General features: G+C 36.6%; 1 protein-coding gene across 7 annotated transcripts in view; it reads left to right on the forward strand.

Annotated features, from left to right (window-relative positions):
- Positions 1–14286, forward strand: part of CDK17 (cyclin dependent kinase 17) — a 137189-nt gene that overhangs the window by 73783 nt on the left and 49120 nt on the right. For all 7 annotated transcript variants that reach the window (XM_044941480.1, XM_006073546.3, XM_006073544.3 and 4 more), the window contains exons 4-5: positions 2458–2591; positions 6431–6556. In XM_044941480.1, coding sequence (XP_044797415.1) covers positions 2458–2591; positions 6431–6556 — 260 coding nt within the window. The remainder of the gene's footprint in view (positions 1–2457; positions 2592–6430; positions 6557–14286) is intronic.

Genomic DNA, 14286 nt, shown 5'->3' on the forward strand with positions numbered 1-14286 from the left:
GGACCATACAAAAACAGGTCATATATACTGATCCTTGGTCTAAAAGTGATGTTGAAAATGTTAGTAATGCAGATTAAATTTGAAAGTGGGTTATGTCTGTCTGTAGCTGTTAACATTGTGAATTATACAAAAATTGAGCCATTTGAGAAGTAATTTCTTAAGTAAGTTCTCTATTACTTAAGAATTATTACCTGATTCAGAAAAGAAGTTGCTCATACTGGTGACAAATGAATGAAGTCTTGACATAAGGCTTCATTGCTTCACTCTTTTCTTATTGATGGAAGCGAAGATACCAACTGGTATTCATGTCGGAACTAGCTTGTTAGTGACATGAGGTGTTTCTTGGTTGAGTCAGATGCTACCAAGTATTTACTCATAGTCTGAAATTGATAAACTCCTTTGTAGTCCTCATGTGGGAGAACAGATTTCTGTTTTTAAGTCTACCTTTTACTGAAGATGTAGCTCTTTTGAGAGTCATCTGCCTTTCTACAGAAAGCTCTCATTTTCAAGTGGGACACCCAAGGCTTCATCTTTTATTTCACTGTGGTGGCTAAATCCAAGCACACTCTTACCAAGATCAGAAACCCCTCCCAAGAAAGTAACAAGTCAATTTTTGCATAACAATTTTGGACCTTCAGTTCTCTGTCTCTGCTCCCTGGGTATTAAGCATGCCGTCAGGCAAACTCAGCTATACATTTTAAAGTATATTCAACATTTTCTTGAGGAAGATTTGTAGATTTTTGGAAGACAGGATTAAATTACCTTTAACATTTTTAAAGAGTGGTAGAAAAGAATGCTTGGTCTCAGATGTCTTTAATACCATCAGATTAGGAATCAATCACCCAGTACATTGACTTCTACTGCCAAATTAATTTTTTGTTCAGTATAAAATTTCTCCAGAAATGTGTCACTAAACTGTATTCTTAAATTACATATTGGTCTATTAAAAACCGTTATTTTTGCAGCTGCTTATCAGTGTGAATAAGAATTTTCTCAGTAATGTATTACCAAGACAAAATACAGAAATGTATGAAATCTAAGACTGATTTGATGAGGCCCTGGAGTTCAGTTTTTTTGTTAATTTAAGTAGTTCTCATATTTTTGTAAGTAAATAACTAGAAGTTCAAATTTGTAGTTGTAAAATACTATTCTTATTTATTTTACATGTTGATATTTCATATAACATTTCATTTGAAAGAAATGGTTCAGTTGTCTGGTCCATACTTTGATTTTTTCTTTTTCTTTTTTAGTAAGTGTTTAAATCAGTGTAGTATTTGTTGAACTACTTACTAAACAAATTTAGTTCGGTTCTAGGAATAGAAAAGTGAATAAGTCAGATTCTGCCCCCAGGGGATCTCATAGCTTGATATAAAATCACATGAACCAAAAACTGCTCTTCAACACAGTTGGTGTGCTAGGTGTGGGCACAGTGTTCATTTGTGTCTGAGAGTAGAAAAGACCTGATGACATATGAGCATACTGTTGAAGAATGGATTCACCACATTGATAAAATGAAGAAATAACCTCTTACAGATAAGAAAAAATAAAAAGCTTGCTAAAGCACTTCAGTGTGGAACATGATACTTTTGGGGGAGTGAATAATTCTGTGGAGAGGACCCATGGAAAGAGATGTGTTTGAGATCTAGCATATGTTTCTGGTGGGCTACTTTCGCTAGATGAATTAGAAGGTGATTGACCAGTGTAAATATAAGAGCAGGTATAAAAGGAATTAATCTCCCTACCCTCTACTCCCATTTAACTTTTATTCTTGTTTAAAAAAATCATAATTTACCTTGCATTGTAAGTGAAATATGTTTTTGCCCCCAGTAGATTTTGTGGTACTGTTTTTGTAGTTACACAAAATCGGTACTCAGTGAATACTTTTTTGAATTGTTTTTTTAACACTTGGGGATGGGGAGCTACATTAGCAACTGTAAAACAGTTTTTTTAAAGACTATGCAAAGAACCAGTTCATCTTGATATGACCTAATGGCACATTATTAAATGGAAAGAATACTAAACTAAATAAAAGTTCAGGTTTCTATTTTGGCTCTGCCTCTAAGCTCTGTGACCTTTGAAAGTCGTTTAACCTTTGAAAGTCTCAGTTTCTAGATCTGGAAAATAAGAGAACTGACTAAATAATCGTCAAGTGTTATTTTTGGTCTCTAATTTTATTATTCAACTCTTGCTAATAACTTGAATGTTAGTTTTTTTAAATAACTTTTTATAATCTTAGAGCATAAGAGGATTTAATACTACTGTTTTAGGACATTTGTCCTAAATGTGCAGTTTTTATTAACTGCACACCTGTGGTACCCAGAATGTAAAAGACCTTTTATACTATGATTTTTGGCTGTTGGCTGTCTACATCTTACATGTAGAGATAATAAATTATGTGATTCTGTAGAATTTAATACATCTCTTCTAAGATAAATAATATTTCATTTTCTGATACAGATATTGTTCATGAAAATCTAAAAATGGGATCAGATGGCGAGAGTGACCAAGCTTCTGGGACATCATCTGATGAAGTCCAGTCACCTACGGGTGTTTGTCTTAGAAATCGTATACATAGGCGGATCTCAATAGAGGTACCATTTTTTAAAAAAACATAAATATGCCTGTGTTTGTGTGTATAAATACATAAGAATAAATGCCTATTAAGAATAAATGCCTATTTGAAAATTTTCATGACAGCAATGACACCTGTAAGAAAGTTGTTGCTTTGCATTAATAAAAACTAGTCTGTGATTATTTTTTCCTAATCATCTATTATACCAAGGCACATATACAGTAATTATACTTAAACATTCTGCAAAATACTGTGTAGAGTCTTTGTAAGGGAAATTTGAATTTTCAAAAGTTTCAGAAATCCAAGATGATACATTAGGGAAAGTCTTCCTTTTAGAAAATATTTTAATTAGTATTTTTGAGATTCATCTAGGTACTTCAGATTTTATAAATATTTTCAGATTTCAAAAAGTATACAAAAAATAAGCACCAGCTTTTTTCCCTTACTTTATATTATTAATATGGATATCACTTCCTTTTTTGGTTTATTGTACCTACTAATCTCTGTAGCACATGTTAAGTTATTTCTCCATGTGAAAGAATGAAAAGCTCATTTCCTTCTCTCTGTCAATGTTGTGTATAACCTTGAAGACAGAAGTTGATTATGAATATTATTTCCATATGTATACTATAGATTAAAAATAATATTCTCTAGAAAATTGAGCACATTTTGAAATAAGAATGTTGTTATTTTCTTCAGTGCTGTTGAGGTGTTGATGATTAGGGTATTTGCCCTCTTGGTTGATTGCATTTTTGCTGATCAAAGATTGCTTCTGAATCAGTTATGCAAAACAATACCAGTTTTTAAATGGTAAAATACCATCTTCAGCTCTTGAAATCAACTTGATATCTGTTCATTGTTGTTGAGTCACTCAGTCGTGTCCGACTCTGCGACTCCATGGACTGCAGCACGCCAGGCTTCCCTGTCCTTCGCTATCTCCTGGAGCTCACTCAAACTCATGATAACTGTTCATATCACTGTATAAATTACATCACAATAGTAATAAAATTATTTATTTCTCTTCACCATATGTATGATTTTCTTTATTATAGGTTTAAAAGTTTTATTTAATACTAGGATCTATATCTGGACATTGAGCTGTATTCTCCCCCAAAGGTGACACACTCTTGATTATTGTATACTTTAGTATCTGGAAAGACCCCCACACCCACACATATATTTTTATTTATTTTAGAATGTTTTTGGATATTGCTTTCTATTTATTCTTCTAGATAAATTTTAAATGTTTTGTTCCAAGAATAATCTTACTGTGATTTGTTTAGAGTGATGTAAAACATAAAGCTAACTTGGGAGAATTATTATTTTCTCAATAGTTGAGAACATGATATATTTTGATACTTAAGCCATATATTTCCCAATAAATCTGTGTACGATTTCTACACATCTCAATTTTATCTCCTGATTTATTATTAATAGCAGGGATTTATTTTTGGAGAAGGCAATGGCACCCCACTCCAGTACTTTTGCCTAGAAAATCCCATGGACGGAGGAAGGCTGCAGTCCATGGGGTCACTAGAGTCGGACACGACTGAGCAACTTCACTTTCACTTTTCACTTTCATGCATTGGAGAAAGAAATGGCAACCCAGTCCAGTGTTCTTGCCTGGAGAATCCCAGGAACAGGAAGCCTGGTGGGCTGCCGTCTGTGGGGTCGCACAGAGTCAGACACGACTGAAGCGACTTAGCAGCAGCAGGGATTTTTTTTTATAGAATTTATGTTTCTTGGTGTGATAATATAGGCAAGATCTCTGTTTCTCTCAGTTCACATAATTAAATGAAATAGAAATACCTTTTACTTATTTCCACTGACATAGCAATAATAAAATATTTCAGTTATCTCACTGTTGCACGCAAATCATGCAATATCCACATGATGGGTTATTCAAACCAACCCCATTTTATGGTAGACTTTGCCTATTCCTACTATATCGTTTTTCCAGTAGTCATGTATGGATGTGAGAGTTGGACTATAAAGAAAGCCGAGCGCCGAAGAATTGATGCTTTCGAACTGTGGTGTTGGAGAAGACTCCTGAGAGTCCCTTGGACTGCAAGGAGATCCAACCAGTCCATCCTGAAGGAGACCAGTCCTGGGTGTTCATTGGAAGGACTGATGCTGAAGCTGAAGCTCCAATACTTTGGTCACCTGATGCGGAGAGCTGACTCATTTGAAAAGACCCTGATGCTGGGAAAGATTGAGGGCAGGAAGAGAAGGGGACAACAGAGGATGAAATGGTTGGATGGCACCACCGACTCAATGGACATGAGTTTGGATAGACTCTGGCAGTTGGTGACAGATAGGGAGGCCTGGTGTGCTGCAGTTCATGGGGTCGCAAAGAGTTGGACCGATTGAGCAACTAAACTGAACTATATCGTGTGCTGTTCATGGGGTTCTCCTGGCAAGAATACTGGAGTGGTTTGCCATTTCCTCCAGTGGACCTTGTTTTGCCACAACTCTTTACATATAACCTCTCTGTCTTGGTTAGCCCTGCACAGCATGGCTTCATTGAGTTATGCAAGCTCCTTTGCCAGGACATGTGGGTCAAGAAGCAACAGTTAAAACCAGACATGGAACAACTGACGGGTTCAAAATTGGGAAAGGAGTACAACAAGGCTGTATGTTGTCACCCTGCTTTTTTAACTTATGTGCAGAGTACATTATGCGAAATGCCAGACTGGATAAAGCACAAGCTGAAATCAAGATTGCTGGGAGAAATACCAGCAACCTCAGATATGCAGATGATAACACCCTAATGGCAGAAAACGAGGAACTAAAAAGCCTCTTGATGAGGGTGAAAGAGGAGGGTGGAAAAGCTGGCTTGAAACTCAGCATTCAAAAAACTAAGATCATGACATCCAGTCCCATCAGTTCATGGCAAATAGAAGGGGGAAAAGTGGAAGCAGTGACAGATTTTATTTTCTTGGGCTCCAAAATCACTGCAGATGGTGACTGCAGCCATGAAATAAAAAGACACTTGCTTCTTGGAAGAAAAGCTATGACAAACCTAGACAGCATATTAAAAAGCAGAGACATCACTTTGCCAACAAAGGTCTGTATAGTCAAAGCTATGGTTTTTCAGTAGTCATGTTTGAATGTGAGAGTTGGATCATAAAGAAGGCTGAGCGCTGAAGAGTGATGCTTTCAAATTGTGCTGCAGAGGACTCTTGAGAGTCCCTTGGACTGCAAGGAGATTAAACCAGTCAATCCTAAAGGAAATCAACCCTGAATATTCATTGGAAGGGACAATGCTGAAGTTCTAGTACTTTGGCTACCTGATGTGAAGAGCTAACTGATTGGAAGAGACCCTGATGCTGGGAAAGATTGAAGGCAAGAGGAGAAGCGGGCAGCAGAAGATAAGATAGTTAGATAGCATCATCAACTCAATGGACATGAATTTGAGCAACCCCTGGGAGGTAGTGGAGGACAGAGGAGCGTGGCGTGCTGCAGTCAACGGGGTTGCAAAGAGTCAGATACGACTTAGTGACTTAAAAGCAACTATATGGTATAATAATGTCAAAATTAATTCCATGCTGATTTTATCAATGAAAGGACTCAACTCAGTTGTAGAACATCATTTCTGTAAAATAAATTGCATTGTATACTTTTGCTTACAGTAAATACATTTGCTTTCGGTATATTACATACAGCTTCCCTAGTGGCTCAGACCATAAAGAATCTGCTTATAATTAATGTAAATGCCTTTGTAATTGCAACAAACCTTTATAGTTACTGATTGCTAAGAAATAATATATTAGAGCTCATGAATTAAAAAGTCAAATGTCCTTGTCGTCTCTGTTTGTGGTTACCTATATAGATCTTCTTTTTCTTGGTTTTTAAAAGGATTTAAATAAGCGGTTATCACTGCCTGCAGATATCAGAATACCTGATGGGTATCTTGAAAAGTTGCAGATAAACAGTCCACCATTTGATCAACCAATGAGCCGAAGGTCTCGGAGAGCTTCCTTAGTAAGTTTTTAAGTCTCCTATACCTACTATATTAGATCTGGTTTGTTTTTCTGGGCATAAACATTTTATATTAATTTTTATATTGTTAATAGCTAAAGTTTATTACATTGTTTTCTGGATTTTGTCATTTTCCCTTCTTAACATTTTAAAGATGTTATATTGAATAGAATATAGGTTTATTTTATTTTTTGGTAAATTTTACTGATACATGCTAGATGAACAAAATATGTACCAGGTATATAAGTATGTGTTAATATGTACTAGATACACAGAAAAGTACATAAACGTAATTGTAGAGCTTCATGAATTTTTGTGAAGTTAGCATACGTGTGTAACTTGTATGCAGATACATAAAAGAAAATCCCCCAAATTCCAGAAAACTCGTCCTGCCACTTCATTATTCACTTCTACTCTCCCTTCCTCAACTTTGGCATTATCTCTGCCTTCTAATGCCAAAGATTAGTTTTACCTATATGGTTTTCACTGTTTTGATTATGTTTGTAGTGTTTAATATAAAGAAAGACTTCTTTATCTTGATTTACATACATTCTTATTTATTTTCAAAAATGCATTTTATATTTTTCTGATTATTCGTAAACTTTTGAACTTTATGTAATTATGAATATACAAATGCTTCAAATACATTTTCTACAAATAAAATATATTGCACAAATATATATATAAATATATATACATACAAATTCATATGTATAGTATACAAAAATATCTTATTACTTATAGAAGTATACCAATATGTATTCTTCTGCAGCCGACTTCTTTTACTTAGTGTTAGTTTCATTTGGGTTATTGCATGTAGTTAGGTTATTCATTTGTTCTTTTTTTGTTGCATGGTGTTCCATTGGTGAGTATACTATATTTTATTCAGTCTTCTGTTGATGAACGTTTACATTTATGTTATTTTTAATTTTGGCTATTATCAAATATTGCTTATATCACCATTCCTGATTATGTGTTTTGGTTAACATATGTAAGCATTTCTGTTGGATGCATACCTAGGAGTGGAGTTGTTGGGTAGATTGTGTGCACATGTTCAGCTTTTCTAGGTGTTGTCAAAGTTGGTTCCAAAGTGATTATACCATTTTACATCCCATTCTAGTTGCTTTCCATGATTTTTTTTTTTTTTTTTTTTGGTACTGTTTTCTTCTTTTTCAAAGAAACTTTTAAATTTTTCTGATGAGTGTATAGTGTTATCTCATTGTGGTTCCCCTGAAGTAGGAAATGGCAACCCACTCCAGTATTCTTGCCTGGAACATCTCATGGACAGAGAGGAATGGGCTACAGTCCATTGGGTCACAGAGTCAGACCTGACAGAGCATTCAGGCATTGTGGTTTTGTTTTTCATTTTCTTAATGGCTTAAGTTGAACACCTTTCTACTATTTATTGGCCATTTAAATATCCTCTTCTTTGAATTGTTGAATTCTATTATTTATTTTCTGTTGGACTGTCTGCCTTTTTCTGATTGATTTGTGAGGAATTCTTTATACATTCTGTATAAAAGGCTCTTGTCAGTTATGTATCTTGGTCTCCATTGTGTAGCAGTTGACCCAGCACTGCTTTTTGAAAGAATAGCTTTCCTTGTTGCAGTGTCATCTTGACATAAGTTCAGGTGATTGTGTATGTGAGGATCTCTTTTGGATGACTTTAGTTCTATGTAGAAGTGTATATAAAGTGCTGTGGGACAATTAAAGAGCAAGTAAAATGTCTTTGCACGTCACGGGCTTACAGAGGTGATGGTGCTTAAATTGGCTCAAAAAGATGGGTAGGAATTTTGTCAAGTTGACAGTTATTAGAAGAGTGTTCTAAGCAAAGGAAACTTCATGTAGTAAAATCCAGAGAATGTGAGTATGTTGGGGAAATTATAATTGATACGAAGGGTGGATATGGAATAATTTTAAAGAATAAGCCTTGAAAGGATAGGATGGATCTAGACCAGTAGTCCCCAACCTTTTTGGCACCAAGGAGCAATTTAGTGGAAGACTGTTTTTCCATGGACAGGATTGGAGGGGTGGTTCATGCGGTAATGTGAGAGATGGGGAGCGGTAGATGAAGCTTTGCTTGCCTGCCGCTCACCTCCTGCTGTGCAGCCGCTCACTTCCTGCTGTGAGGCTGGGTTCCTCACAGGTTGGGGACCCCTGCTGTTGACTATAAAAAGCTTCAGCTGTCAGGCCAATGAGTTTGGACTTCATCCCATGTAAAAAGAAGGGCCTCAGAGACATTTATTTAAACAAGAGCTGACATAATCACATTTTTGTTTCATAACTGTTACTTCAGGAAAAGTGTAAACAAATAGAACAAGAGAAAGACTAGAGGCAGGGAAATGAATTCATAGTTAAGGATGATGTGGTAGTCATGTGGAAATGGAAAGTAGAGCCCAGATGCTAGGGACTGTGTAAAGATAAAATACTCAGGAACCACTTAGTACTGAGGAGGAGGAGAAGGGGGACAACAGAGGATGAGATGGTTGGATGGCATCCCCAACTCGATGGACATGAGTCTGAGTAATCTCCAGGAGTTGGTGATGGACAGGAAAGCCTGGCGTGCTGCAGTCCATGGGGTCACAAAGAGTCAGACATGACTAAGCGACTGCACTGAGTACCTTCTTAAACTTTGGGTCTGAAGAAGGAGCCATTGATGAGTATTGGGTCACTAACAGTTGTTTTATCTTCTTCTTATATATTGTATCGTGGAATATTTTTATCTGCCAACAACTTCTGTTTTGGTTGCATTTTCTAAAGAATAAAATTACCTAATGCTGTATAATATGAGCACATTATTATTTGACATTCACCAGTATACAATAGGGGCTTTACTCATAGCTCAGTTGGTAAAGAATCCACCTGCAATGCAGGAGACCCCGGTTCGATTCCTGGATCGGGAAGATCTCCTGGAAAGGGGATAGGCTACCCACTCCAGCATTCTTCGGTTTCCCTTGTGGCTGAGCTGGTAAAGAATCACCTGCAATGCGGGAGACCTGGGTTCGAGACCTGAGTTCGATCCCTGGGTTGGGAAGATCCCCTAGAGAAGAGAAAAGCTACCCACTCCAGTATTCTGGCCTGGAGAATTCCATGGACTGTATTGTCCATGGGGTCACAAAGAGTCGGACACGACTGAGCGACTTTCACTGTTCACTAGTATACAGTAAGGTTAAAGCTTGGTTTTGGTATAGCTTTATGATCATCATAGTTTTACATTACTGCTTAAGACATTTTCATTAACATAACTTTGTCATTTAATTACCAGGTTGAAACTGTTCTTTGGTTATCAAGTTTGACTAAAGATTGGTACTTAGGATCAATTTTAGAATTAGTAAATATTCAGATTGGGACTAAAGGTATGGTTTAATCACCAAAGCTATCATCTAAGACTTATCTTTTTCAGTGTACATGAAATTAAGGAAAACAGTGCCCTCTAATGAATGCTGAGTGACTGGAGTTTTTATTTGTGTTGAAAGTTCCTATCTTAATTCTCTTGTTTTTTTAATCTGAAATGGCTTACCGATTTCACATTAATCATTGAAGCTCTGTTTTGGTTTTCATTGGTTCATTCTTTTCATTGTTGATCTTTTCTTTCTTTTTTTTTTCCCCACTAAAGTCATGGTTTCTTTTGAAGTATATTAGAAAATTATTCTTAATACCCTAGGTTTATATGTGAAGGGGAAGGATTAGGGAATCCGTGGAAAGGAGATGGGAAAATGAAAATACACTTCACATTTGTTAGAGCTTATGTTTCCATGGATGATATACTCTTATCTTAAAAACATTTTTGTTTCAAGACAAAATATAAAATTTTGTCTTTCTAAAAGGATAAACTTTTTTTTTTTAAACTTTAAACTTTTTATTTTGTGTTGGGGTATAGCCAGTTAACAATGTTGTGGTAGTTTCAGGCGAAGAGCAAAAGGACTCAGCCATACATATACACGTATCCCTTCTCTCTCAAAGCCCCCTCCCATCCACCTTGGCACATAACCTTGAGAGTTCCATGTGCTTTATAATAGGTCTTTGTTGGTTATCCATTTTAAATATAGCAATGTGTACATGTTTCTTTTTGTACTTTCAGTTTGCAATGTATAATAAGTAGAGTAGTAAAAATAATATAAATCACTTAAGTAGGAGGTAAGAAACAAGGCTGAGTTCACCTCTGGTGAATATACAGTAGGGCTGATTGGTTCTTCTATAAAATTATGAGCATCAAGCTCAGTTGGATCCTCAGTATCATTTGGCTACCCTATTGTATTGTATTTCTTTGGTTAATTCTTCTCTCACTCTAAGCAAATGACCTCTTCCCACTACACGACCAAGAAGAGAGAAGCCACTAACTAGAAACCCTCTCATTTTCTGAATTACAAATGTGTAATCTACCTACAGCTATACTAACTCTACTCTAATAGTTATTTTAGAGTAGTTATAGATTTACAGAAAAATTTAGAAGATCATATAGAGAATTCCCATATACCATGTAATTAGTTATACCTAGTTATGCCTGTTATTAACATTTTACATGACTTTAGTACATTGTCACAACTAAGGAAACCAATGTTGGTACATTACTATTAACTAAACTCCATACTTTATTCAAATTTCTCTAGTTTTTCACTAATAGCTTTTTATCCCCAGGATCCCATCTAGGATACCACATTACATTTAGTCGTTCTATCTTATTTTAAAAATATTGGTTATTGGATTGGTGAAAGAGGAGAGTGAAAAAGTTGGCTTAAAACTCAACATTGAGAAAATGAAGATCATGGCATCTGGTCCCATCACTTCATGGGAAATCAATGGGGAAACAGTGGAAACAGTGTCAGACTTTATTTTTCTGGGCTCCAGAATCACTGGAGATGGTGACTGCAGCCATGAAATTCAAGGACGCTTACTCCTTGGAAGAAAAGTTATGACCAACCTAAATAGCATATTGAAAAGCAGAGACATTACTTTGCCAATAAAGGTTCGTCTAGTCAAGGCTATGGTTTTTCCTGTGATCATGTATGGATGTGAGAGTTGGACTGTGAAGAAGGCTGAGCGCTGAAGAATTGATGCTTTTGAACTGTGGTGTTGGAGAAGACTCTTGAGAGTCCCTTGGACTGCAAAGAGATCCAACCAGTCCATTCTAGGGGAAATCAGCCCTGGGATTTCTTTGGAAGGAATGATGCTAAAGCTGAAACTCCAGTACTTTGGCCACCTCATGCAAAGAATTGACTCATTGGAAAAGACTCTGATGCTGGGAGGGATTGGGGGCAGGAGGAGAAGGAGACAACAGAGGATGAGATGGCTGGATGGCATCACTGACTCGACCGACGTGAGTTTGAGTGAACTCCGGGAGTTGGTGGTGCACAGGGAGGCCTGGCATGCTGCGATTCATGGGGTCGCAAAGAGTCAGACATGACTGAGCGACTGAACTGAACTGAACTGAAAGTGTTATTTAATATTCATTTATAATTGATAAGAAATGGAATATTCTAACTCTTAAAATACTTAAACTAATGACTAGTGGGAAAGCCCATAGGCAGGTAGTGATTTATTAGAGCATTGTTACACTTAAAGTGATGGCATACCCCATGGAAATTTTCATAAGAGTGTTAAGTGCAACTTTAGTAAACTAAGTCTGTGTAGGAAAGTTTGTCTCATTTTATTGAAGTTTAGGTTATATGAATTCTAAGAATATGCCTCTTCCTAAACATTAAGTTTTGGGTTCCTCATTCATGGCTTTACCAATATAGATCATACATAGCCGTTATTTCTAAGGACAGGTGAGAAAATAGGGTATCAAGTCCTGATGTCTTTCAGAAGTGAGCTTATACGTGTGGAAATGAGGTTCAAAGTTCACCCCACAATTTAATTTACCTATGGCATATTATGGACGGGGGTAAGGTAATATTTTGTAATACAAATGATCAAGTAGAATAGAGATTCTCAGTTGACCTACCTTAGTCTACCTCAGTAGACTGACATTCCTATCAGTAACTGTAACTTGGTAAATCTCACAAGGTGGGAAATGGATAATTGAAAAATCTGTCTTTGCCCCCAGTGTTTTTTATATGCACATTTACTCTTAGAATGGCATCTAATAGAGTTATTGCACATGTTTCAGTTGTTGTGAAGCTCATTTAGAATTGCATTGCCAGCATGTAATACTTGTTTATAACTTCGGCAGAATGATTATACTGTTAGACCAAAGTAATGAAGAAATACCCTATAATAATCAATGCTACTTAAAAGTTACTCAAAATTACAGGAAGGCTATTATAAATTATAATTTGTTTTTATTTTATTTAACTTTCATGTGCTTATTGTATAAGAGCTATTTTTAAATTTTTATTGGTGAATAATTGCTTTACAATATTGTGTTGATTTCTGCCATACATCAACATGAATCAGTCCCAGGTATACATATGTCCCCTCCCTCCTCCTGAACCCTCTTCCCACCTCCCTCCCCACCCCACCCCTCTAGGTTGTCACAGAGCACTGGGTTGAGCTCCTTGTGTCACACAGCAAATTCCCAATTGCTGTCTGTTTTACATATGGTAACGATTCTATGAAGACCTACAAGACCTTTTAGAACTAACACCCAAAAAAGATGTCCTTTTCATTATAGGGGACTGGAATGCAAAAGTAGGAAGTCAAGAAACACCTGGAGTAACAGGCAAATTTGGCCTTGGAGTATGGAATGAAGCAGGACAAAGGCTAATAGAGTTTTACCAAGAGAACACACTGGTCATAGCAAACACCCTCTTCCAACAACACAAGAGAAGACTCTACACATGGACATCACCAGATGGTCAACACTGAATCAGATTGATTATATTCTTTGCAGCCAAAGATGGAAAAGCTCTATACAGTCAGCAAAAACAAGACCAGGAGCTGATGGTGGCTCAGACCATGACCTCCTTATTGCCAAATTCAGACTGAAATTGAAGAAAGTAGAGAAAACCATTAGACCATTCAGGTATGACCTAAATCAAATTCCTTATGATTATACAATGGAAATGAGAAATAGATTTAAGGGACTAGATTTGATAGAGTGCTTGATGAACTATGGACGGAGGTTTGTGACATTGTACAGGAGACAGGGATCAAGACCATCCCCATGGAAAAGAAATGCAAAAAAGCAAAATGGCTGTCTGGGGAGGCCTTACAAATAGCTGTGAAAAGAAAAGAAGTGAAAAGCAAAGGAGCAAAGGAAAGATATAAGCATCTGAATGCAGAGTTCCAAAGAATAGCAAGAAGAGATAAGAAAGCCTTCCTCAGCGATCAATGCAAAGAAATAGAGGAAAACAACAGAATGGGAAAGACTAGAGATCTCTTCAAGAAAATTAGAAATACCAAGGGAACATTTCATGCAAAGATGGGCTTGATAAAGGACAGAAATGGTATGGACCTAACAGAAGCAGAAGATATTAAGAAGAGGTGGCAAGAATACACAGAAGAACTGTACAAAAAAGATCTTCATGACCCAGATAATCACGATGGTGTGATGACTGACCTAGAGCCAGACATCCTGGAATATGAAGTCAAATGGGCCTTAGGAAGCATCACTACGAACAAAGCTAGTGGAGGTGATGGAATTCCAGTTGAGCTATTTCAAATCCTGAAAGATGATGCTGCGAAAGTGCTGCACTCAATATGCCAGCAAATTTGGAAAACTCAGCAGTGGCCACAGGACTGGAAAAGGTCAGTTTTCATTCCAATCCCAAAGAAAGGCAATGCCAAAGAAT

Source organism: Bubalus bubalis, chromosome 4 (assembly GCF_019923935.1).
Source record: "Bubalus bubalis isolate 160015118507 breed Murrah chromosome 4, NDDB_SH_1, whole genome shotgun sequence".
NCBI lineage: Eukaryota > Metazoa > Chordata > Mammalia > Artiodactyla > Bovidae > Bubalus > Bubalus bubalis.